This window comes from Salmo salar, chromosome ssa25 (genome assembly GCF_905237065.1).
Source record: "Salmo salar chromosome ssa25, Ssal_v3.1, whole genome shotgun sequence".
Lineage (NCBI taxonomy): Eukaryota > Metazoa > Chordata > Actinopteri > Salmoniformes > Salmonidae > Salmo > Salmo salar.
In genome coordinates, this window is record NC_059466.1 from 5,322,065 (window position 1) to 5,349,073 (window position 27,009).

General features: G+C 42.3%; 1 protein-coding gene across 1 annotated transcript in view; it reads left to right on the forward strand.

Moving 5' to 3' along the window:
• The window catches only part of dnah7 (dynein, axonemal, heavy chain 7), a 278,292-nt gene that overhangs the window by 243,570 nt on the left and 7,713 nt on the right, over positions 1 to 27,009 (forward strand). The window contains 1 exon segment of the mRNA XM_045707381.1: positions 4,726 to 4,878. Coding sequence (XP_045563337.1) covers positions 4,726 to 4,878 — 153 coding nt within the window.

Genomic DNA, 27,009 nt, shown 5'->3' on the forward strand with positions numbered 1-27,009 from the left:
CCTCAGAATTTTTGGGCATCTAAAGCTCATTTCCAGCATTTCTACCCAATCTAATATTGGACACTTTTATTGTAAACACTTCTACATGAATGTGGAGGCTACCATGATTATGATAATCCTGAATGAATCCTGAATGAATCGTGAGTAGTGATTAGTGAGAACATTATATACGCACAAATATCATACCCCCCCCCAAAAATTCTCTGCTGTTAGTGTAATGGTGAGAGGTTAGCATGTCTTGGGGGTTTGATATTCATGCGTCTAACTTTCTCACTCATAATTATTCTGAATTTATTCAGGATTATCCGGAATCATGGTAGCATCCACATTAATGTAGAAGCTTTTAGAAACATATTATACTCTTATTTACAATAGAAGTTACTCCAAAATGACAAAATACATTATTTACTACTAATTTCTATTGGGCACAAAATAATCTGAAACACAACCAAAACAAACAGCAAATGCATCCAACAAATGTGTAGTTACAAGATTGGTATAGTCATTGCATGCTATGAATGTGGGACCAAATACTTAACTTTTTACTACTTAATACAAGTGAATTTGTCCCAATACTTTTGCCTCCCTAAAATGAAATGGAGGACAATGTTCAAAAAGTGCTGTAATTTCTAAACGGTTCACCTGATATGGATGAATACCCTCAAATGGAAGCTGGCAGTCTATACTTTAACTTCATAGTCATTGTTTGTTTTAAAATCCAAACTTTTGGAGTATAGAGCCAAAAGAAGAGAAAATGCTTCACTTTCCCAATATTACTGAGGGCACTGTAATTCATATCATAGGTGTAATAGTACTGTTGAGCCCTTTTTACTTGCACATAATATAGCTGGATCGCCCCGTCCTGCCCCTAGGGGTCCACCGCCCTGCAGCGCCCCAAACCAAAACACCACACTCATTTTCAGGATCTTAGTGAAACAGTCATTATTGGTTTCAGGTGTGTTAGGCTAAGGCCAGAGTGACTGAGCAGCCCAGCAGCTAGGGATTGCCTAAATAGGTATCTCCCCTGAAATGGCCATGTTTTCAATACAGACTCCTTTTGTTGTACAGTATTCCATATAAGGCATCCAGACCATATGACAGTTACAGTATAGCCTTAATCTTGTAATAAAACAAATATACTTTAGAACTTGACATTTCTGCCACACATTGTGGGAGGATAACCAACCTTCCAATTAATGGCAATACATTTCTTAGCCCCTATAAATGCTAGGTTACACAGTTTCTTCTGATAAGTCTCCAGTATCAACGTTTTCAAGCAAACAAAAGCAGGGAGAAGGGAGATACTAAGATGCTGGGATAAAAGAACATCCTCTTTCCCAGAATTCAGCTAGCCTTCACAAGACCATAACATATGCAATCTGTCCCTGTTTGTGTTTTACACCTCCAGCAGAGGAATTACATTTCTGAGTGCATGTAATTCAGTTTCACTGGCATATAGTACGTTGTATGGATGGTCTTAAACTGCAGTAATTTATGTCTGATATTATATGAACATGACTGGGCATTCAATAATACAGTATCTATATCCATTCATTGTCATCAATAGCTTCTACCAGGTCTTCCTCACATTTTCATTTGACATGTTTTGAGAGAGGCTTTTCCCAATATATCTTGATACAGTTTGGAAATCAACTTTGAAACTATTTTTAAGGTAGCCTGACAAACCTCCAATCTTGAAACATCTGGCTTGTCCAGTGTTTGCTGCACAGAGAATATAGTGTTGTATCTGCAAAAATTCACCTCAGCTTCGTCACAGAATTGTATTTCTTGGCTGCCTGACCCTGCTGAGACCCCTGTCACCATCTAATCCTCCTAAGATGAGGCATGACAAAACATGACCTTGGTGTGCATTTATATATTATATTATCAAAGAATAGAATCAATGGTTCAAAAATTGAAATGACCATTATTCCCAGATCCCAGACTGGAGCTTTAAGACACCTGTCACCAACAGATCCTGCTAAGACATGATGAGCATAATGTGTTGTGTACTGACTGTGCACCATGACAGTGAAGCCTGAATAGCTGTATATTGCTGTGTTTGTGTGAAAAGTAGGGAATTAGCTAGGGAAGCTGACAGTTCAATAATGTTACATTGCTATATTAACTAATCCAAACTCACATTGCACTGAAAAAATGTCAATCTTTTGGCTGCTGGTTTCATCGTTTCATTCAGGTCTTGTGTGATTGAGGCAAAACGAATAGCTAACTTTAGCAAACTTTTGGCCAGCTCTCTTTCTAATGGTACATCAACTTGTGAAAGCTAGCCAGGTTCATTTACTTCTATTGAAACGGGACAAAACAAAGGCTACAAAACATTTCCATACAAACAACAGCTGTTAGATAGCAATATAAAGTGGCTATTATTACTATCTGACAGATAGCTAGAGGCTAGAGCTGAACTGGCTGTGGCAGCTACTAGCTAGCTAATTAATTCACCTCAGTCGAGAGGGGATGAAACAGTAGCTAACGTTACATGTCAGTTATACTAGCTAATAGCTCAACCCTGGAAATAAACACAAGTTTTTTTTTTTTTCTGTCAAGTTAAACAGCAGTTACCTTGACAGCTACATCAGTCAACTAAAGAGTAGCCAGTTTCTGCTCTGCTTGCTTTTCCAACTCGGAGAAAGAGCGCAACACACTGATTGCAGCTTCATCAGTTCAACTCTCCCGTGCTGGTCCAGCCAGCCTTACAGAAGCTTTGCCTTTCACACAGCCTGTCTGCCCTCTCTGTGGTGTCCGCATGGTCCCAAATCTGGCTGAAAACTTCAAACAGCCTACCCGATCACTCTGAGGCGTCTGCATGGTCCTAAAGCAAACCGTTGCCGCTTTTTGTATCACATTGCAATGATAAAACTGGGGGTACAAAAGTGCAATTTCAGGATGTGGGGTGACATGACCTCCCCGTCCCCAGTGATAGTTGCGCCCCTGACAATAACCAAATGATTGGATAGACAAATAATTACTGAATTAATCTAACGCAGCAGATGACAGGGTGAGTTTAGAATTCTCTAACATATGACAAAAGCAGCTTCAATTTGACTGAGATTGTGACTTGCAACCTGACTTTTCTTCCGAATTCCGAAAAAAAATATATTCCGATTTTGATGCACCAAGTCTGATATGTTTTCCCCCCACTTTTCCGGAAAATCTGCATAACGTCACAAACGCTGCTGCAGCGGCCATTCTCATGCTTTCGAAGTATTCGGACGAAAACTGACTTGTGAGAAAGAGCTTTTAGATGTAGTATAACTAGCTAACTAGCTAAGAGTGAGGGGAGAGTACTGGACTTAATGTTAGCATTGCTAGCTAGTAGATTTGGCGACATCATAATGACGACAAAGTTGTTTCCTACTAATTATTTGTGTACTTTAGCAATGCCATCGTATTTTCAAGACACTAATTTAGACAAAACAATAATTTTGGGAGTCACGATGGCTGAGACGTCAGAATTTAGAATCTTCATAACAATGGCATGACGCGACTGAGTGATGGAGGTGCAACCCATGAATAGGGCTTGTTCTAAGTGTACTGGTTCAAATGGACTTGATGAGAAGTTTATTTTGAGTGCAAAGGGCTAGCCACTGTTTTACCCCACTGAAAAGCAGAGCTGGGCTCAAAAGCATTCGATTCCTGTCGACTAAAGTTGTTCAATGGTAAATTCACTAGATTAAAGTGACTCTCATACTCCGTGATGTATACCCTCAAAGCCTAATCCAACAACATAAATGTAAACAAGAAATATACAAACAATGGAGCCAATACGTCCCATGAGAGAACACACTTAGTGTTCTTCAGTCTTGTATTCAAGCGCTGGACTAATCTCTGCCTCGATCCTACTCCGTGTGAATGCTTCAGCTCTGAGGTGGTACTCGAGAGGGCACCCTCTGTGTCTAAGTGGGCCCTAGTAATCCCTTCAGAGACAAACAGTAGCTCTAGGGAGCCTCCCTAGGGCACTGTCACTGTAGAGCTCCCACACTGAGTGTGTTACCCCTTATAATCTGTTCGGTAGGGGTTTTGAACTAAGTCCCTGTCTCAACGAGTCGACTATTCAGATGAAGCTCCAGTCCTGTGGGGTTAAAGCCGGAACGGGATGATGAGTAGGGTTATCGAGAGGTGACAGTGATTTGAGTGGAGTGGAGCCTCTTGCGTAGCCTTTCTCAAGTACCCGTTATTTGGCTGTCACATCTCCGGAGGGATGTTCTAAACGGACAAGCCTGGATCTCTTCCTGGCTGCTACACTCTAGAGTCTGGGACTCTCTTCTTCCTAGATCTGAGATGGGCTATAGTGTTCACTGTTCAGCATACCTACTGTACATAGGACTTTAAGATATTAGTGTTTCGCTTTGTGTATACAGTATGTATGGGTATTATGATTTATGTATTATTTAGGCTAGCCCATTATAACTCCCGAGTGGCGCAGTGGTCTAAGGCTATGCATCTCAGTGCTAGAGGTGTCACTATAGACACCCTGGTTCGAATCCAGACTGTATCACAACCAGCCATGATTGGGAGTCCCATAGGGTGGCGCACAATTAGACCAGCGTCTTCTGGGTTTGGCTGGTGTAGGCCATCATTGTAAATAAGAATTTGTTCTTGACTGACTTGCCTAGTTAAATAAAATAACTGCAATGTATTGCCATACCTCTTGTCTGTTTTTGCATGTGTGGTGTGTGCACGTGTCTGTGTGTGTGTGTGTGTCAGGGCCTGGTGGTGATGTCTGGTGAGCTGGAGGAGGTGGTGAACAGCATTCTGAAAGGTCGTATCCCTGGCATGTGGATAAAGAAGTCCTACCCCAGCCTCAAACCCCTGGGGAGCTACGTCAATGACTTCCTGGATAGGCTCAAGTTCCTACAGGTACATGCTCCGGTGTGAAGTTTCCCCTAGGTAGTGAAGAATGGCGCCGGGGGGATGGCTGCCATTTTACGGGCTCCTAACCACTTGTTTTTTTCCAGCATTGTTTGTAACTAATTTTGTACATCATGTCGATGCTACCGTCTCTTATGACCGAAAAGAGCTTCTGGATATCAGAACTTCTGGATGAGCTCCATCTGAGACCATCCTACCAACAGGACATTAAAAACTGTAATATCTAATGTTTCACCGAGTTGTGGCTAAACGCCGACACAGATAATATACAGTTGGCTGGGTTTTCCGTGCATCTGCAGGACAGAATAGCTACGGCCGGTAAGATGAGGGGTGGGGGTGTGTGTCTGTTATTTGTCAATAATAGCTGGTGCGCAATGTCTAATATTATGGTAGTCTAGAGGTATTGCTCGCCTGAGGTAGAGTACCTCATGATAAGCTGTAGACGACACTATCTACAAAGAGATTTTTCATCTGGATCCTGGACTTCCTGACAGGCCGACCCCAGGTGGTAAGGCCAACACATCTGCCATGCTAATTCTTAACCCTTGTGCGGCCTCATCCAGCGAAAAATCATATCGCCATTAGCATAACAAAATGTAATAATTTTTTTTTCAATTTTTTTTTTCAAATTATATCATTTTATAGATACACCTTTCCTGAATCGAACCACGTTGTCCGATTTCAAAAAGGCTTTACAGCAAAAGCAAAACATTAGATTATGTTAGAGGAGTATATCGTAAAAGTAGCCATATAGCCATTTTCCGACCAACCACATGCATCACAAATAACCAAAAAACAGCTAAATGCAGCACTAACCTTTTACAAACTTCATCAGATGACACTCCTAGGACATCATGTTACACAATACATGCATTCTTTTGTTCGATAAAGTTCATATTTATATATAAAAACAGCATTTTACATCGGCGCGTAATGTTGACTAACTATTTTCCCTCATGCATCCGGTGAAACAGTGCTACAATTTACTAAATTACTATTCGAAAACATTTTTAAAATGTAATATTGTCATTCTAAGATTTATAGATGAATATCTCTTGAAAGCACCTGTAATGCCAGATTTAAAAATAACTTTACTGGGTAATCACACTTTGCGATAAAAGGGGATGTGATACTCAGAACAATAGGCTAGCAATAGCAATAGGCTAGCCATCTTGGAACAATCGTCTTGTATACTATTGTCAATAATCCCTTACCTTTGATTATCTTCATCCTTAGGCACTTCCAGGAATCCCAGGTCCACAACAAATGTATTTTAGTTCGAAAAAGTTCATCCTTTACGTCCCAATAGCTTGTTCTTGTTAGCGCGTTCTGAAGGCTTCACCAAAAGTTCCGACGTGCGCGGGGCTACTCTTTCAACAAAATGCATTTTTTTCTTATTTAGGTTCGCTCAAACATGTCAAACGTTGTATAACATAAATCTGTAGGGCCTTTTTCAACGAGAGCTCCAATAAGATTCGAGGGGGACGATTGCATTGTGTTTCAAAACGTTTCGAAAGGGGAGGGTAACCAGGGGCGCCGGCGTCATAATGGTGATGGCCCTCTCCGTGTGACCACGTTCCACAGCGTGTCATTCTGTCAGTTTTCACAGTAGAAGGCTCAAATCACTTTGTAAAGACTGGGGACATCTAGTGGAAGCAATAGGAAGTGCTCAATGAACCATAGCTCACGGTGTGATTAATAGGCAACGTGATGAAGTTGATTTCGCAATTCAGAATTCCACTTCCTGTTTCGATCTGTCTCGGGGTTTTGACTGCCATATGAGTTCTGTTATACTCACAGACACCATTCAAACAGTTTTAGAAACTTTAGGGTGTTTTCTATCCACAGGTATTAATTATATGCATATCCTAGCTTCTGAGTTTGAGTAGTAGGCCGTTTAAAATGGGCACACATTTTTTTCAAAATGCGCTGTGGCGCCCCCTATCCTAGGCGACCGTCAAGAGGTTAACCTGTTAGGGCTAGGGGGCAGCATTTGCACGTCTGGATAAAAAAAATGTACCCGATTTTAATCTGGTTACTAATCCTTTTTTGAACAAAACTACATTCGTTATGGACCTGTGATATCTGGAAGTGACATCTGATGAAGAGAATCAAAGGTAATGGATTATTTACATAGTATTTTCGATTTTAGATCTCCCCAACATGACGTCTAGTCTGTATCGCAACGCGTATTTTTCTGGGCGCAGTGCTCAGATTATTGCAAAGTGTGATTTCCCAGTAAGGTTATTTTTAAATCTGGCAAGTTGATTGCGTTCAAGAGATGTAAATCTATAATTCTTTATATGACAATATAATATTTTACCAATGTTTTCTAATTTTAATTATTTAATTTGTGACGCTGACTTGACTGCCGGTTATTGGAGGGAAACGATTTCCTCAACATCAATGCCATAGTAAAACGCTGTTTTTGGATATAAATATGAACTTGATAGAACTAAAAATGCATGCATTGTCTAACATAATGTCCTAGGAGTGTCATCTGATGGAGATTGTAAAGGTTAGTGCATCATTTTAGCTGGTTTTATGGTTTTGGTGACCCTGTCTTTGACTTGACAAAACATTACACACAACTCTTGTAAATGTACTGTCCTAACATACTCTAAATTTATGCTTTCGCCGTAAAACCTTTTTGAAATCGTAAAACGTGGTTAGATTAAGGAGATGTTTATCTTTCAAATGGTGTAAAATAGTTGTATGTTTGAAAAATTTGAATTTTGACATTTATTTGGATTCAAATTTGCCGCTCTTGAAATGCACCTGCTGTTGATGGAGTGCACCACGGGTGGCACGCTAGCGTCCCACCTAGCCCATAGAGGTTAACAAGGGAGCCCTTCAGGGGTGCGTGCTCAGTCCCCTGCTGTACTCCCTGTTCACTCATGACTGCACGACTCCAACACCATCATTAAGTTTGCCGATGACACAACAGTGATGGGCCTGATCACCGACAACGATGTGACAGCCTATAGGGAGGTGGTCAGAGATCTGGCAGTGTGGTGCCTGAACAACAACCTCTCCCTCAACGTGAGCAACACAAAGGAGATGATTGTGGACTACAGGAAAAGGAGGGCCGAACACGCCCCCATTCACATCAACGGGGCTGTAGTGGAGCGGGTCGAGAGTTTCAAGTTCCTTGGTGTCCACGTCACCAACAAACTATCATGGTCCAAACACATCAAAAGGTTTTGAAGAGGGCACGACAACGCCTTTTACCCCTCAGGAGAATGAAAAGATTTGGCGTGGGTCCCCAGATCCGCACCATCGAGAGCATACTGACCGGTTACATCACCGCCTGATATGGCAACTGCTCAGCATCCAACCGTAAGGCGCTACAGAGGGTATGTGTGTACAACCCAGTTCATCACTGGGGCCAAGCTTCCTGCCATCCAGGACCTATATACTAGGCGGTGTCAGAAGAAGGCCCAAAAAGTTGTCAAACTCCAGTCACTCAAGTCATAGACTGTTCTCTCTGCTACCGCACGGCAAGCGGCACCGGAGCGCCAAGTCTAGGTCCTAAAGGCTCCTTAACAGCTTCTACCCCCAAGCCATTAATCAAATGGCCACCCGGACTTATTTTTACACTACTGCTACTCGCTGTTTATTATCTATGCATAATCACTTTACCCCTACCTACATGTACAATCTACCTCGACTAACCTGTACCCCCGCAAATATTTTTTACTTTAGGTTATTTAGTAAATAACTGTGTTGTTGGTTAAGGGCTTGTAAGTAAGCATTTCACGGTAAGGTCTACACCTGATGTATTCGGTGCATGTGACAAATACAGTATGATTTAATTTGATCTAGGATTAGCTTCCCCTCCCCAAACCTAACGTTAATCATTATAGTGGAAAATGCTCAACTGACCAAAGATCAGCGTCTAGAGGCAACGTCACCTAATACTCTCAGATACACAATAAGTAATGCTTGTTGACAAGTCAAAATTTTGACTTCACTTCCTGGCGTTAGCGAATTGGCTAGCTAGCTACTTGGGCCCATATAAAGTTAGCTGATATACAGAATGCTTCACACTTCACATACACTACATGACAAAAGTATGTGGACACCTGCTCGTCGAACATCTCATTCTAAAATCATGGGCATTAATTTGGAGTTTGCTGCTATAACACTCTTCTGGGTAGACTTTCCACTAGATGTTGGAACATTGCTACAGGGACTTGCTTCCATTCAGCCACAAGAGCATTAGTGAGGTCAGGCACTGATGTTGGGCGATTAGGCCTAGCTCGCAGTCAGCGTTCCAATTCATCCCAAAGGTGTTTGATGGAGTTGAGGTCAGGGCTCTGTGCAGAACAGTCAAGTTATTCCACACCGAATTCGAAAAACCATTTCTGTATGGACCTCGCTTTGTGCATTGTCATGCTGAAACAGGGAAGGGCCTTCCTCATTGTCACGATTCTCTAAGACAGAACCCAGAAGCAGACCAGGACAAGGTGAATAAACTGAAGGTGAGTATTTATTGGTAGTCTTGATGTGTAATTTGAGTGATCCAGGAGACGGAGCGGCAGCGGAGGTGAGTTGATGAGAGTAAATGGGTTGATCCAATGAAGTAACTGTATCCACCGACGGCCAGGCAAGGGAGTTGAACTTTCCGAGAGAATGATGTTCGTTGCTAACGATCCGGCAGGGAATGGATGTCAGCTCAGGGTTTAACCTGTTAGGGCTAGGGGGCAGTATTGACACGGCTGGATAAAAAAACATACCCGATTTAATCTGGTTACCACTCCTACCCAGTAACTAGAATATGCATATACTTATTACATAAGGATAGAAAACACCCTAAATTTTCTAAAACTGTTTGAATGGTGTCTGTGAGTATAACAGAACTCATTTGGCAGGCAAAACCCTGAGACATTTTCTGACAGGAAGTGGATACCTGATGTGTTGTATTACCTTTAAACCTATCCCATTGAAAAACACAGGGGCTGAGGAATATTTTGGCACTTCCTATTGCTTCCACTAGATGTCACCAGCCTTTACAAAGTGTTTTGAGTCTTCTGGAGGGAGATCTGACCGAACAAGAGCCATGGAACGATGATGTCCCATTAGACACCTGGCGCGAGTTCATGTTGGGTACCCTCGTTCCAATACGTTATAAAAGAGTATGCATTCGTCCACCTTGAATATTATTCATGTTCTGGTTAAAAAGGCCCTAATGATTTATGCTATACAACGTTTGACATGTTTGAACGAACGTAAATATATTTTTTCCCCTCGTTCATGACGAGAAGTCCGGCTGGCTTAGATCATGTGCTAACAAGACGGAGATTTTTGGACATAAATGATGAGCTTTTTTGAACAAAACTACATTCGTTATGGACCTGTGATATCTGGAAGTGACATCTGATGAAGAGAATCAAAGGTAATGGATTATTTACATAGTATTTTCGATTTTAGATCTCCCCAACATGACGTCTAGTCTGTATCGCAACGCGTATTTTTCTGGGCGCAGTGCTCAGATTATTGCAAAGTGTGATTTCCCAGTAAGGTTATTTTTAAATCTGGCAAGTTGATTGCGTTCAAGAGATGTAAATCTATAATTCTTTAAATGACAATATAATATTTTACCAATGTTTTCTAATTTTAATTATTTAATTTGTGACGCTGACTTGACTGCCGGTTATTGGAGGGAAACGATTTCCTCAACATCAATGCCATAGTAAAACGCTGTTTTTGGATATAAATATGAACTTGATAGAACAAAAATGCATGCATTGTCTAACATAATGTCCTAGGAGTGTCATCTGATGGAGATTGTAAAAGGTTAGTGCATCATTTTAGCTGGTTTTATGGTTTTGGTGACCCTGTCTTTGACTTGACAAAACATTACACACAACTCTTGTAAATGTACTGTCCTAACATACTCTAAATTTATGCTTTCGCCGTAAAACCTTTTTGAAATCGTAAAACGTGGTTAGATTAAGGAGATGTTTATCTTTCAAAGGGTGTAAAATAGTTGTATGTTTGAAAAATTTGAATTTTGACATTTATTTGGATTCAAATTTGCCGCTCTTGAAATGCACCTGCTGTTGATGGAGTGCACCACGGGTGGCACGCTAGCGTCCCACCTAGCCCATAGAGGTTAACAAGGGAGCCCTTCAGGGGTGCGTGCTCAGTCCCCTGCTGTACTCCCTGTTCACTCATGACTGCACGACTCCAACACCATCATTAAGTTTGCCGATGACACAACAGTGATGGGCCTGATCACCGACAACGATGTGACAGCCTATAGGGAGGTGGTCAGAGATCTGGCAGTGTGGTGCCTGAACAACAACCTCTCCCTCAACGTGAGCAACACAAAGGAGATGATCGTGGACTACAGGAAAAGGAGGGCCGAACACGCCCCCATTCACATCAACGGGGCTGTAGTGGAGCGGGTCGAGAGTTTCAAGTTCCTTGGTGTCCACGTCACCAACAAACTATCATGGTCCAAACACATCAAAAGGTTTTGAAGAGGGCACGACAACGCCTTTTACCCCTCAGGAGAATGAAAAGATTTGGCGTGGGTCCCCAGATCCGCACCATCGAGAGCATACTGACCGGTTACATCACCGCCTGATATGGCAACTGCTCAGCATCCAACCGTAAGGCGCTACAGAGGGTATGTGTGTACAACCCAGTTCATCACTGGGGCCAAGCTTCCTGCCATCCAGGACCTATATACTAGGCGGTGTCAGAAGAAGGCCCAAAAAGTTGTCAAACTCCAGTCACTCAAGTCATAGACTGTTCTCTCTGCTACCGCACGGCAAGCGGCACCGGAGCGCCAAGTCTAGGTCCTAAAGGCTCCTTAACAGCTTCTACCCCCAAGCCATTAATCAAATGGCCACCCGGACTTATTTTTACACTACTGCTACTCGCTGTTTATTATCTATGCATAATCACTTTACCCCTACCTACATGTACAATCTACCTCGACTAACCTGTACCCCCGCAAATATTTTTTACTTTAGGTTATTTAGTAAATAACTGTGTTGTTGGTTAAGGGCTTGTAAGTAAGCATTTCACGGTAAGGTCTACACCTGATGTATTCGGTGCATGTGACAAATACAGTATGATTTAATTTGATCTAGGATTAGCTTCCCCTCCCCCAAACCTAACGTTAATCATTATAGTGGAAAATGCTCAACTGACCAAAGATCAGCGTCTAGAGGCAACGTCACCTAATACTCTCAGATACACAATAAGTAATGCTTGTTGACAAGTCAAAATTTTGACTTCACTTCCTGGCGTTAGCGAATTGGCTAGCTAGCTACTTGGGCCCATATAAAGTTAGCTGATATACAGAATGCTTCACACTTCACATACACTACATGACAAAAGTATGTGGACACCTGCTCGTCGAACATCTCATTCTAAAATCATGGGCATTAATATGGAGTTTGCTGCTATAACACTCTTCTGGGTAGACTTTCCACTAGATGTTGGAACATTGCTACAGGGACTTGCTTCCATTCAGCCACAAGAGCATTAGTGAGGTCAGGCACTGATGTTGGGCGATTAGGCCTAGCTCGCAGTCAGCGTTCCAATTCATCCCAAAGGTGTTTGATGGAGTTGAGGTCAGGGCTCTGTGCAGAACAGTCAAGTTATTCCACACCGAATTCGAAAAACCATTTCTGTACGGACCTCGCTTTGTGCATTGTCATGCTGAAACAGGGAAGGGCCTTCCTCATTGTCACGATTCTCTAAGACAGAACCCAGAAGCAGACCAGGACAAGGTGAATAAACTGAAGGTGAGTATTTATTGGTAGTCTTGATGTGTAATTTGAGTGATCCAGGAGACGGAGCGGCAGCGGAGGTGAGTTGATGAGAGTAAATGGGTTGATCCAATGAAGTAACTGTATCCACCGACGGCCAGGCAAGGGAGTTGAACTTTCCGAGAGAATGATGTTCGTTGCTAACGATCCGGCAGGGAATGGATGTCAGCTCAGGGTTTAAGAAGAGGTGAAGATCAGGACCAGGTGTGCAGAAGGTTGATGAGATGCAGGTGCGGGTAATCAATAGATATCCCGCCTAACTTCATTGCCTGGCAACCAGACAGGGTGCGTTCAGGAACCTTAGACAACACTCAAACAAGAAACAGTCATCTCAGGCAAAAACAGACTCAGGAAGCGGGATTCCTGACACTCATACTGTTGCCACAAAGTTGGAATTACAGAATTGTCTTGAATTTTATTGTATGCTGTAGCGTTAAGATGTCCCTTCCCTGGAACTAATGGACCGAATCATGAAAAACAGCCCCAGAGCATTATTCCTCCTCCACCAAACTTTACAGTTGGCACTTTGCATTCAGCAAGTAGCGTTCTCCTGGTATCCGCCAAACCCAGATTTGTTCGTTAAACTGGCAGATGGTGAAGAGTGATCCATCAATCCATTTTAGCCCAAACAACTACCTCTTCCCCTACTGTATTTATTCATTTATTTTGCTCCTTTGAACCCCATTTTTTCTACTTTGCACTTTCTTCCACTACAAATCTACCATTCCAGTGTTTTACTTGCTATATTGTATTTACTTTGCCGCCATGGCCTTTTTTGCCTTTATTTCCCTTATCTCACCTCATTTGCTCACATTGTATATAGACTTATTTTTCTACTGTACTGTTTGTTTGTTTTACTCCATGTGTAACTCTGTGTTGTTGTATGTGTCGAACTGCTTTGCTTTATCTTGGCCAGGTCGCAATTGTAAATGATTACTTGTTCTCAACTTGCTTACCTGGTTAAATAAAGGTGAAATAAAAAAATCCAATGGCGGTGAGCTTTACACCACTATAGCTGACATTTGGCATTGCGCATGGTGATCTTAGGCTTGTGTGCGGCTGCTCGGCCATGGAAACCCATTTTATGAAGCTCCTGGTGAACAGTTATTGTGCTGACATTGCTTCCAGAGGCAGTTTGGAACTCTGTTGTGAGTATTGCAACCGAGGACAGACGAATTTTACGTGCTTCAGTGCTCAGCGGTCCCATTTTGAGAGCTTTGTGGTTAAGCCGATGTTGCTCCTAGACGTTTCCACTTCGCACTTACAGTTGACCGGGTCAGCTCTAGCAGGGCAGAAATTTGACAAACTGACTTGTTGGAAAGGTTGCATCCTATGACGGTGCCACATTGAAAGTCACTGAGCCATTCAGTAAGGTCATTCTACTGCCAATGTTTGTCTATGGAGATTGCATGGCTGTGTGCTCGATTCTATACACCTGTCAGCACCTGATAGAGCCAAATTCCTATTTTCTGTATATATAGTGTATATAGAGGACATGTGTACTAAGCAGACGTAAAAAGAAAACACAAAAAAAAAAAACATGAAGCAAAGTAGGTCTGTGCTTGAGGCGCTATGCCTTTTTAGGTCTTTTTAGCTCAGTCTCCTCTCCTGATGTACCAACAAAAATCTGTGAATACATACAAGGTGTATACATTTGAAGACTGCCACTTACAGATGAAGTCGGAAGTTTACATACACTTAGGTTGGAGTCATTAAAACTCGTTTTTCAACCACTCCACAAATTTCTTGTTAACAAACTATAGTTTTGGCAAGTCGGTTGGGACATCTACTTTGGGCATGACACAAGTAATTTTTCCAACAATTGTTTACAGAAAGATTATTTCAATTATAATTCATTGTATCACAATTCCAGTGGGTCAGAAGTTTACATACACTAAGTTGACTGTGCGTTTAAACAGCTTGGAAAATTCCAGAAAATTATGTAATGGCTTTAGAAGCTTCTGATAGGCTAATTGACATAATTTGAGTCAATTGGAGTGGATGTATTTCAAGGCCCACCTTCAAACTCAGTGCCTCTTTGCTTGACATCATGGGAAAATGAAAATAAATCAGCCAAGACCTCAACAAAAGTTTGGTTCAATTTCCAAACACCTGAAGGTACCACGTTCATCTGTACAAACAATAATATGCAAGTATAAACACCATGGGACCACACAACTGTCATGCTGTTCAGGAAGGAGACGCGTTCTGTCTCCTAGAGGAGAACGTACTTTGGTGCTAAAAGTGCAAATCAATTCCAGAACAACAGCAAAGGACCTTGTGAAGATATTGGATGAAACCGATACAAAAGTATCAATATCCACAGTAAAATGAGTTCTGTATCGACATAACCTGAAAGGCCGCTCAGCAAGGAAGAAGCCACTGATCCAAAACCGCTATAAAAAAAAGCCAGACTACGGTTTGCAACTGAACATGGGTACAAAGATGGTACTTTTTGGAGAAATATCCTCTGGTCGGATGAAACAAAAAATAGAACTGTTTGGCTATAATGACCATTGTTATGTTTGGAGGAAAAAGGGGGAGGCTTGCCAGCCGAAGAACACCATCCCAACCATGAAGCACGGGGGTGGCAGCATCATGTTGTGGGGGTGCTTTGCTGCAGGAGGGAATGGTGCACTTCACACAATAGATGGCATCATGAGGGGGGAAATTATGTAGACATATAGAAGCAACATCTCAAGACATCAGTCAGGAAGTTAAAGTTTGGTCGCAAATGGGTCTTCCAAATGGACAATGACCTCAAGCATACTTCCAAAGTTGTGGCAAAATGGCTTATGGACAACAATGTCAAGGTATTGGAGTGGCCATCACAAAGCCCTGACCTCAATCTTATAGAAGATTTCTGGGCAGAACTGAAAAAGCATGTGTGAGTAAGGAGGCCTACAAACCTGACTCAGTTACACCAGCTCTGTCAGGAGGAATGGGCCAAAATTCACCCAACTTATTGTGGGAAGCTTGTGGAAGGCTACCCAAAACGTTTGACCCAAGTTAAACAATTTAAAGGCAATACTACCAAATACTAATTGAGTGTATGTAAACTTCTGACCCACTGGGAATGTGATGAAAGAAATGAAAGCTGAAATAAATCATTCACTCTGCTATTATTCTGACATATCACATTTTTTAAATAAAGTGGTGATCCTAACTGACCTAAGACAGGGAATTTTTACTAGGATTAAATGTCAGGAATTGTGAAAAACTGAGTTTAAATGTATTTGGCTAAGGTGTATGTAAACTTCCGACTTCAACTGTATAAAAATCGTCCGATTAATCGGTATCTGCTTTTTTTGGTCCTCCAATAATCGGTATCGGTTTCGATGTTGAAAAATCATAATCAGTCGACCTCTAGTGTCTTAAACAGTTGCGCCAGTCAGGCACTGTATAACCTGACTGGTCGGGAGTGGGCTACAGTACTACAGTAAGAGCAAATTAATTCTAAAAGAATGAAAATCTTAGTGTAACAACAGTTTAAGTAAGTAATATTGAAGTCATGCACAATTTTCATTTTTACTTAGAGACACATTTGGGAAGCACAGCCAAGAGCTACCCAGTGACACAAGCCTACCAGACGAGCTAAATAACTTCTATGCTCGCTTCGAGACAAGTAACACTGAAACATGCATGAGAGCGTCTGCTGTTCCAGATGACTATGTGATCACGCTCTCCGCAGCCGATGTGAGTAAGACCTATTAAACAGTCTGCAAGGCCAGACAGATTACCAGGATGTGTACTCTAACTTCTCTAGGGCCAGTGGGACGATTTCGTCCCACCTACGTAACAGCCAGTGAAATCCCGTGGCGCGTTATTCAAATACCTTAGAAATGCTATTACTTCAATTTCTCAAACATATGACTATTTTACACCATTTTAAAGACAAGACTCTCGTTAATCTAACCACACTGTCCGATTTCAAAAAGGCTTTACAACGAAAGCAAAACATTAGATTTTGTCAGCAGAGTACCCGGCCAGAAATAATCAGACACCCATTTTTCAAGCTAGCATATAATGTCACAAAAACCCAGAAGACAGCTAAATGCAGCACTAACCTTTGATCTTCATCAGATGACAACCCTAGGATATTATGTTAAACAATACATGCATGTTTTGTTCAATCAAGTTCATATTTATATCAAAAACCAGCTTTTTACATTAGCATGTGACGTTCAGAACTAGCATACCCCCCGCAAACTTCCGGTGAATTTACTAAAAATTTACTAAATTACTCACGATAAACATTCACAAAAAGCATAACAATTATTTTAAGAATTATAGATACAGAACTCCTCTATGCACTCGATATGTCCGATTTTAAAATAGCTTTTCGGTGAAAGCACATTTTGCAATATTCTAAGTAGATAGCCCGGCATCACAGGGCTAGCTATTTAGACACCCACCAAGTTTAGCCTTCACCAAACTCCGATTTACTATTAGAAAAGTTTGATTACCTTTGGTGTTCTTCGTCAGAATGCACTCCCAGGACTTCTACTTCAATAACAAATGTTGGTTTGGTCCCAAATAATCCATAGTTATATCCAAACAGCGGCGTTTTGTTCGTGCGATCAAGACACTATCCGAAAGGGTAAATAAGGGTGACAAGCACGGCGCATTTCGTGACAAAAATTCTAAATATTCCATTACCGTACTTCGAAGCATGTCAACCGCTGTTTAAAATCAATTTTTATGCCATTTTTCTCGTAAAAAGCGATAATATTCCGACCGGGAATCTGCGTTTAGGTAAAAAGACGAAAGAAAATAAAGCACGGGGTCGACTCGTGCACGCGCCTAAGCCCATTGTCCTCTGATCGGCCACTTGCCAAAAGCGCAAATGTGTTTCAGCCTGGGGCTGCCTCGATATCATTCAGCTTTTTCCCGGGCTCTGAGAGCCTATGGGAGCCGTAGGAAGTGTCACGTTACAGCAAAGATCCTCAGTCTTCAATAAACAGAGACAAGAAGAACAAGATCTTGTCAGAGAGGGCACTTCCTGTAAGGAATCTTCTCAGGTTTTTGCCTGCCATATGAGTTCTGCTATACTCAGACACCATTCAAACAGTTTTAGAAACTTTAGGGTGTTTTCTATCCAAAGCCAATAATTATATGCATATATGCAAGTGTCTTCACTGACATTTTCAACCTCTCCCTGTCTGTGTCTGTAATACCAACATGTTTCAAGCAGACCACCATAGTCCCTATGCCCAATAACACGAAGGTAACCTGCTTAAATGACTAACGACAGGCACTCACGTCTGTAGCCATGAAATGCTTTGAAAGGCTGGTCATGGCTCACATCAACACCATTATTCCAGAAACCCTAGACCCACTCCAATTCGCATACCGCCCCAACAGATCCACAGATCTCTATTTCACTCCATACTGCCCTTTCCCACCTGGACAAAATGAACCCTTATGTGAGAATGCTATTCATTGACTACAGCTCAGCATTCAACACCATAGTGCCCTCAAAGCTCATCACTAAGCTAAGGACCCTGGGACTAAACACCTCCCTCTGCAACTGGATGCTGGACTTCCTGACGGGTCGCGCCCAGGTGGTAAGGGTAGGTAACAACACATCCGCCACACTGATCCTCAACACGGGGGCCCCTCAGGGGTGCGTGCTCAGTCCCCTCCTGTACTCCCTGTTCACTCATGACAAAAGTAATAGTAAAAAGGAACTCAATAAGAATAACAATAACGAGGCTATATACAAGGGGCACCACTACTGCTACAGTGTGCAGAGGTACAAGTCAGTTGAGGTAATTTGTACATGTAGCCTTCCCTGTAGCTCAGTTGGTAGAGCATGGTGTTTGCAACGCCAGGGTTGTGGGTTCGATTCCCACGGGGGGCCAGCACAGAAAAAAAAAAATGTATGAAATGTATGCATTCACTACTGTAAGTCGCTCTGGATAAGAGCGTCTACTAAATGACTAAAAGGTAAATGTAGGTGGGGGTGAAGAGACTATGCATAGATAATAAACAGCGAGTCGCAGCAGTGTACTAAAAGGAAGGGGGGTCAATGTAAATTGTCCGGTGGCGATTTTATTAATTGTTCAGCAGTTTTATGGCTTGGGGGTTTAGGAGCCAGAAGCTGTTGAGGAGCCTTTTGGTCCTTAACTTGCCGCTCCAGTACAGCTTGCCGTGCGGTTGCAGAGAAAACAGTCTATAACTTGGGTGACTGGAGTCTCTGACAATTTTATGGGTTTTCATCTGACACCGCTGTCGTGTCTTTGGCTATGCCGGATTAAGTGATATGACATGCTATTCTATAAAATAATTTCTCTGTAATTAATATTACCTGTTTAAGCTAATCAGGTAAATGTAATTAACTAGAAAGTCGGGGCACCACGAAATAATGTTTATAGAGCTGTTATCTTCCGAATAAACTCTTAAAGACCTAGTAACCGCCCATTTGGAAAAAGAAAATGCAAGGAATATTTACTCTGAGCTGCGCTTCAATAGGTTGGTTGTAGATGGAAGGTCGGTTTGCTCAGCAGGGATCTCTTGCCCTCTGAAGAATGTATCTGGTGGTAAACTGGATACGTTGTAGTATCATTGTGTGTGTTAGACTGGATATGTCGTCCGTCCTTTCCTAGCCCACGTTTACAGCAGCTGCTGCTAACTCAACGTCTAGGAGGTATCACTTCTGGAGTGAATAAGAGTTCAAAGTTCATACCAAGTTGCCATACTTTTAAGCTCGTGCTATATTCTAGCTGGTATAGTCGAAATTCATCCTTTCGGCGTGTCGATCGTCACATTGAACACGATGCTAATTTCGTTAGGTTAGTATCTGAGCCCTTTTAATTTAGGACCGTCGTCCTCGGAACAGAAAGTTGAATTTTCGTCAACAGGTTTATATAGTAGTGAAAGAAGGGCGTGTTTCATATTTTACAACCAAAGTCTGTTCACTTGGGCGGGGCCTCTGTGTGAGTAGAGTTTCTCAATGACAAACCGTTCTTTCATTTAAGAAGCTAAAATTACATTATCTTTTCACAAATAGTTTCATATTTAAACATTTAAATTGCACAACATTTCCATGTGAATCTGATAACTAGAATGTGACGACTTTCCAAGATACAGTTTATGTCATCCTGTCATTATTATCATTATTAATGAACCCACCAGGTACAACCCCAAAGCCGCAAACACTGGCACCCTCATAGATATCATCCTAACCAACGTGCCCTCTAAATACACCTCTGCTGTTTTCAACCAAGATCTCAGCGATCACTGCCTCATTGCCTGCACCCGTAATGGTTCAGCGGTCAAACGACCTCCACTCATTACTGTCAAACCCTCCCTGAAACATTTCAACGAGCAAGCCTTTCTAATCGACCTGGCCCTGGTATCCTGGAAGGATATTGACCTCATCCCGTCAGTAGAGGATGCCTGGTTATTTTCAAAAAATGCCTTCCTCACCATCTTAAATAAGCATGCCCCTTTCAAGAAATTTAGAACCAGGAACAGATATAGCCCTTGGTTCTCCCCAGACCTGACTGCCCTTAACCAACACCAAAATATCCTGTGGCGTTCTGCATTAGCATCGAACTCCCCCCGCGATATGCAACTTTTCAGAGAAGTTAGAAACCAATACACACAGGCAGTTAGAAACGCCACGGCTAGCTTTTTCAAACAGAAATTTGCTTCCTGCAACTCAAACTCTAAAAAGTTTTGGGACACTGTAAAGTCCATGGAGAATAAGAACACCTCCTCCCAACTGCCCACTGCACTGAGGATAGGAAACTCTGTCACCACCGATAAGCCCACTATAATTAAGAATTTCAATACGCATTTTTCTACGGCTGGCCATGCTTTCCACCTAACTACCCCTACTGCATTCAACAGCACTGCACCCCCCACAGCTACTCGCCCAATCCTCCCCCATTTCTCCTTCTCCCAAATCCATTCAGCTGATGTTCTGAAAGAGCTGCAAAATCTGGACCCCTACAAATCAGCTGGGCTTGACAATCTGGACCCTTTCTTTGTAAAATTATCTGCCGAAATTATTGCAACCCCTATTACTAGCCTGTTCAACCTCTCTTTCGTGTTGTCTGAGATTCCCATAGATTGGAAAGCAGCTGCTGTCATCCCCCTCTTCAAAGGAGGTGACACTCTTGACCCAAATTGCTACAGACCTATATCCATCCTACCCTGCCTTTCTAAGGTCTTCGAAAGCCAAGTCAACAAACAGATTACCGACCATTTTGAATCCCACCGCACCCACTCCGCTATGCAATCTGGTTTCAGAGCTGGTCATGGGTGCACCTCAGCCACGCTCAAGGTCCTAAACGACATCGTAACCGCCATCGATAAGAAACAATACTGTGCTGCCGTATTCATTGACCTGGCCAAAGCTTTTGACTCTGTTAATCACCACATCCTCATCGGCAGACTCAGTAGCCTTGGTTTCTCAAACGATTGCGTCGCCTGGTTCACCAACTACTTCTCTGATAGAGTTCAGTGTGTCAAATCAGAGGGCCTGCTGTCCGGACCTCTGGCAGTCTCTATGGGGGTACCACAGGGTACAATTCTTGGGCCAACTCTTTTCTCTGTATACATCAATGATGTCGTTCTTGCTGCTGGTGAATCTCTGATCCACCTCTACGCAGACGACACCATTCTGTATACTTCTGGCCCGTCTTTGGACACTGTGTTAACCTCTCTAGGCTAGGCGGGACGAATTCGTCCCACCTACGTAACAGCCACTGCTATCCTGTGGCGCGATTTTCAAAACCTTAAAAATCCTATTACTTCAATTTCTCAAACATATGACTATTTTACAGCCATTTAAAGACAAGACTCTCGTTAATCTAACCACACTGTCCGATTTCAAAAGGCTTTACAACGAAAGCAAAACATTAGATTATGTCAGCAGAGTACCAAGCCAGAAATAATCAGACACCCATTTTTCAAGCCAGCATATAATGTCACCAAAACCCAGAAGACAGCTAAATGCAGCACTCACCTTTGATGATCTTCATCCGATGACAACCCTAGGACATTATGTTATACAATACATGCATGTTTTGTTCAATCAAGTTCATATTTATATCAAAAACCAGCTTTTTACATTAGCATGTGACGTTCAGAACTAGCATACCCCCGCAAACTTCCGGGGAATTCGCTAACATTTTACTAAATTACTCACGATAAACGTTCACAAAAAGCATAACAATTATTTTAAGAATTATAGATACAGACCTCCTCTATGCACTCGATATGTCCGATTTTAAAATAGCTTTTTGGTGAAAGCACATTTTGCAATATTCTAAGTACATAGCCCAGGCATCACGGGCTCGCTATTTAGACACCCGGCAAGTTTAGCACTCACCATAATCACATTTACTATTATAAAAGTTTGATTACCTTTTGTTGTCTTCGTCAGAATACACACCCAGGACTGCTACTTCAATAACAAATGTTGGTTTGGTCCAAAATAATCCATCGTTATATCCGAATAGCGCCGTTTTGTTCGTGCGTTCCAGACACTATCCGAAATAGTAAAGAAGTGTCGCGCGCATGGCGCAATTCGTGACAATAAAATTCTAAGTATTCCATTACCGTACTTCGAAGCATGTCAACCGCTGTTTAAAATCAATTTTTACGCCATTTTTCTCGTAGAAAAGCGATAATATTCCGACAGGGAATCTCCTTTTCGGCAAACAGAGGAAAAAATCCCAAAGGCGGGGCGGTCGGGGTCACACGCATAAGCCAATGTCCCTTGATCGGCCACTTGAGAAAGGCGATAATGTGTTTCAGCCTGGGGCTGGAATGACGACATTCTGTTTTTTTCCCGGGCTCTGAGAGCCTATGGAAGACGTGGGAAGTGTCACGTTAGAGCAGAGATCCTTAGTAAATGATAGAGATGGAAAACAAGTTCAAGAAATGGTCAGACAGGCCACTTCCTGTAAAGGAATCTCTCAGGTTTTGACCTGCCATTTGAGTTCTGTTATACTCACAGACACCATTCAAACAGTTTTAGAAAAATTAGGGTGTTTTCTATCCATATGTAATAAGTATATGCATATTCTAGTTACTGGGTAGGAGTGGTAACCAGATTAAATCGGGTATGTTTTTTATCCAGCCGTGTCAATACTGCCCCCTAGCCCTAACAGGTTAACAACCCTCCAGACGAGCTTCAATGCCATACAACTCTCCTTCCGTGGTCTCCAACTGCTCCTAAATACAAGTAAAACTAAATGCATGCTCTTCAACCGATCGCTGCCTGCACCTGCCCGCCTGTCCAGCATCACTTCTCTGGACGGTTCTGACTTAGAATTTGTGGACGACTACAAATACCTAGGTGTCTGGTTAGACTGTAAACTCTCCTTCCAGACTCACATCAATCATCTCCAATCCAAAGTTAAATCTAGAATTGGCTTCCTATTTCGCAACAAAGCATCCTTCACTCATGCTGCCAAACATACCCTCGTAAAACTGACCATCCTACCAATCCTCGACTTCGGCGATGTCATTTACAAAATAGCCTCCAATACCCTACTCAACAAGCTGGATGCAGTCTATCACAGTGCCATCCGTTTTGTCACCAAAGCCCCATATACTACCCACCACTGCGACCTGTACGCTCTCGTTGGCTGGCCTTCGCTTCATAATCGTCGCCAAACACATTGCCTCCAGGTCATCTACAAGACCCTGCTAGGTAAAGTTCCCCCTTATCTCCGCTCACTGGTCACCATAGCAGCACCCACCTGTAGCACACGCTCCAGCAGGTTGATCTCTCTGGTCACCCCTAAAGCCAAGTCCTCCTTTGGTCGTCTCTCCTTCCAGTTCTCTGCTGCCAATGACTGGAACGAACTACAAAAATCTCTGAAACTGGAAACACTTATCTCCCTCACTAGCTTTAACCTCTATGGGCTAGGTGGGATGCTTGCGTCCAACCTACTCAACAGCCAGTTGAATCCTGTGGCGCTTTATTCAAATCCTTAGATATGCTATTACTTCAATTTTTAAGAAATATGACTATTTTACACCATTTTAAAGATAAGACTCTCGTTAATCTAACCACACTGTCCGATTTCAAAAAGGCTTTACAACGAAAGCAAAACATTAGATTATGTCAGCAGAGTACCGAGCCAGAAATAATCAGACACCCATTTTTCAAGCTAGCATATAATGTCACATAAACCCAAACCACAGCTAAATGTAGCACTAACCTTTGATGATCTTCATCAGATGACAACCCTAGGACATTATGTTATACAATACATGCATGTTTTGTTCAATCAAGTTCATATTTATATCAAAAACCAGCTTTTTACATTAGCATGTGACTAGCATTCCCACCGAACACTGCCGGTGAATTTACTAAATTACTCACGATAAACGTTCACAAAAAGCATAACAATTATTTTAAGAATTATAGATACAGAACTCCTCTATGCACTCGATATGTCCGATTTTAAAATAGCTTTTCGGTGAAAGCACATTTTGCAATATTCTCAGTAGATAGCCCGGCATCACAGGGCTAGCTATTTAGACATCCAGCAGGTTTAGCACTCATCAAAGTCAGATTTACTATAAGAAAAATGTTATTACCTTTGTTGTCTTCGTCAGAATGCACTCCCAGGACTTCTACTTCAATAACAAATGTTGGTTTGGTCCAAAATAATCCATCGTTATATCCAAACAGCGGCGTTTTGTTCGTGCGTTCCAGACACTATCCTAAAGGCTAAATCAGGGTTACGAGCATGGCGCAATTCGTGACAAAATAATTCTAAATATTCCATTACCGTACTTCGAAGCATGTCAACCGTTGTTTAAAATCAATTTTATGCCATTTTTCTCATGAAAAAGCGATAATATTCCGACCGGGAATCTGCGTTTAGATAAACAGACAAAGGAAAACAAAGCATTCGGTTGAAGCGGGCACGCGCCTAAGCCCATAGTACTCTGAGTGGCCACTTGCCAAAAGCGATAAAGTGTTTCAGCCAGAGCCTGCCTCGATATCGTTCAACGTTTTCCCGGGCTCTGAGACCCTATGGAAGACGTAGGAAGTGTCACGTTATTGCACAGATCCTGAGTCTTCAATAAAAAGAGCCAAGATGAAACACTACTTCTCAGACAGGCCACTTCCTGCTTGAAATCTTCTCAGGTTTTGGCCTGCCATAGGAGTTCTGTTATACTCACAGACACCATTCAAACAGTTTTAGAAACTTTAGGGTGTTTTCTATCCAAAGCCAATAATTATATGCATATTCTAGTTACTGGGCAGGAGTAGTAACCAGATTAAATCGGGTACGTTTTTTATCCAGCCGTGTCAATACTGCCCCCTATCCCCAACAGGTTAAGCACCAGCTATCAGAGCAGCTCCCAGATCACTGCACCTGTACATAGCCCATCTATAATTTAGCCCAAACTACTACCCCTACTGCATTTATTTATTTATTTAATTTATTATTTTGCTCCTTTGCACCATATTATTTATATTTTAACTTTGAACTTTCTTCAAATTATAAATCTACCATTCCAGTGTTTTACATGCTATACTTTATTTACTTTGCCACCATGGCCTTTTTTGCCTTTACTTCCCTTATCTCATATCATTTGCTCACATTGTATATAGTCTTATTTTTGTCTACTGTATCATTGATTGTATGTTGTTTTACTCCATGTGTAACTCTGTTTTTGTATGTTGTCGAACTGCTTTGCTTTATCTTGGCCAGGTCGCAATTGTAAATGAGAACTTGTTCTCAACTTGCCTACCTGGTTAAATAAAGGTAAAATAAAATAAAGAAATAAATTAGTAGTAATGTCTTAGACAACAACTGATCTGAGATCATATTCATTAATTACCAACGCATATTTTTAATTGGTTGGATTACCGAAGTATGGTTCCATTTCCCACCTTTCGATGTTACCAGAATCTCTGCTACAAAGGCTTTACAAGAGTCAACTCTATAAAGTAGAGAGAAAGAAAAGGGGAAAGGTATTTATGGGGTTCATAAACCTCCCCCAACAGGCCAACGTCATGACACCGCCTATTGTATAGGTCCTGGATGGCAGGAAGCTTGGCCCCAGTGATGTACTGGGCCATTCGCACTACCCTCTGTAGCGCCTTACGGTCAGATGTCATACCAGACGGTGATGCAACCAGTCAGGATGCTCTTGATGGTGCAGCTGTAGAACCTTTTGAGGATCTGGGGACCCATGCCAAATCTTTTCAGTCTCCTTAGGGGGAAAAAGTTTTGTCGTGCCCTCTTCACGACTGTCTTGGTGTGTTTGGACCATGACAGTTCGTTGGTGATGTGGACACCAAGGAACTTGAAACTCTCGACCGGCTCCACTACAGCCCTGTCGATGTTAATGGGGGCCTGTTCGGCCCACCTTTTCACCGCCTGGTATGGAAACTGCTCAGCCTCCGACCGCAAGGCACTGCAGAGGGTGGTAGGTATGGCCCAGTACATTACTGGGGCCAAGCTTTCTACCATCCAGGACCTCTATACTAGGCGGTGTCAGAGGAAGGCCCTAAGAATTGTCAAAGACTCCAGCCACCCCTAGTCCAAGACTGTTCTCTCTGCTACCGCATGGCAAGTGGTACTGGAGCGCCAAGTCTAGGTCCAAGAGGCTTCTAAACAGCTTCTACCCCAAGCCATAAGACTCCTGTACATCTAATCAAATGACTATTTGCATTAACCCCCCCCCCCCTACGCTGCTGGTACTCTCTGTTATTATCTATTTATAGTCACTTTAATAACTTTAATACATATTACCTCAACACCGGTGTCCCCGCACATTGACGCTACCGGTATCCCCTGTATATAGCCTCGCTATTGTTATTTTACTGCTGCTCTTATCTCTTTTTTGTGATATTTTTTAAAACTGCATTGTTGGTTAAGGGCTTGTAAGTAAGCATTTCACTACCGAGTTCCAAACTACTTCTGGAAGCAACGTCATTACAATAACTGTTCGCATGGCCGAGCAGCCGCACACAAGCCTAAGATCACCATGCACAATGTCAAGCATCCGCTGGAGTGGTTTAAAGCTCACCGCCATTGGACTCTGGAGCTTTGGAAACGCATGCTCTGGAGTGATGAATCACTCGTCACCATTTGGCAGGCTGACTGACGAATCTGGGTTTGGCGGATGCCAGGAGAATGCTACCTGCCCTAATACATACTGCCAACTGTAAAGTTTGTTGGAGGAGGAATAATGGTGTGTGGCTGTTTTTCATGGTTCGGGCTAGGCCCCTTAGTTCCAGTTAAGGGGGGAATGTATCAGGTTTCAAGGTAAGACCCAAGTGCAAGTGTTTATTGTAACCACAGGGGCAGGCAAACGACAGGTAAAGGCAGGCAGGATT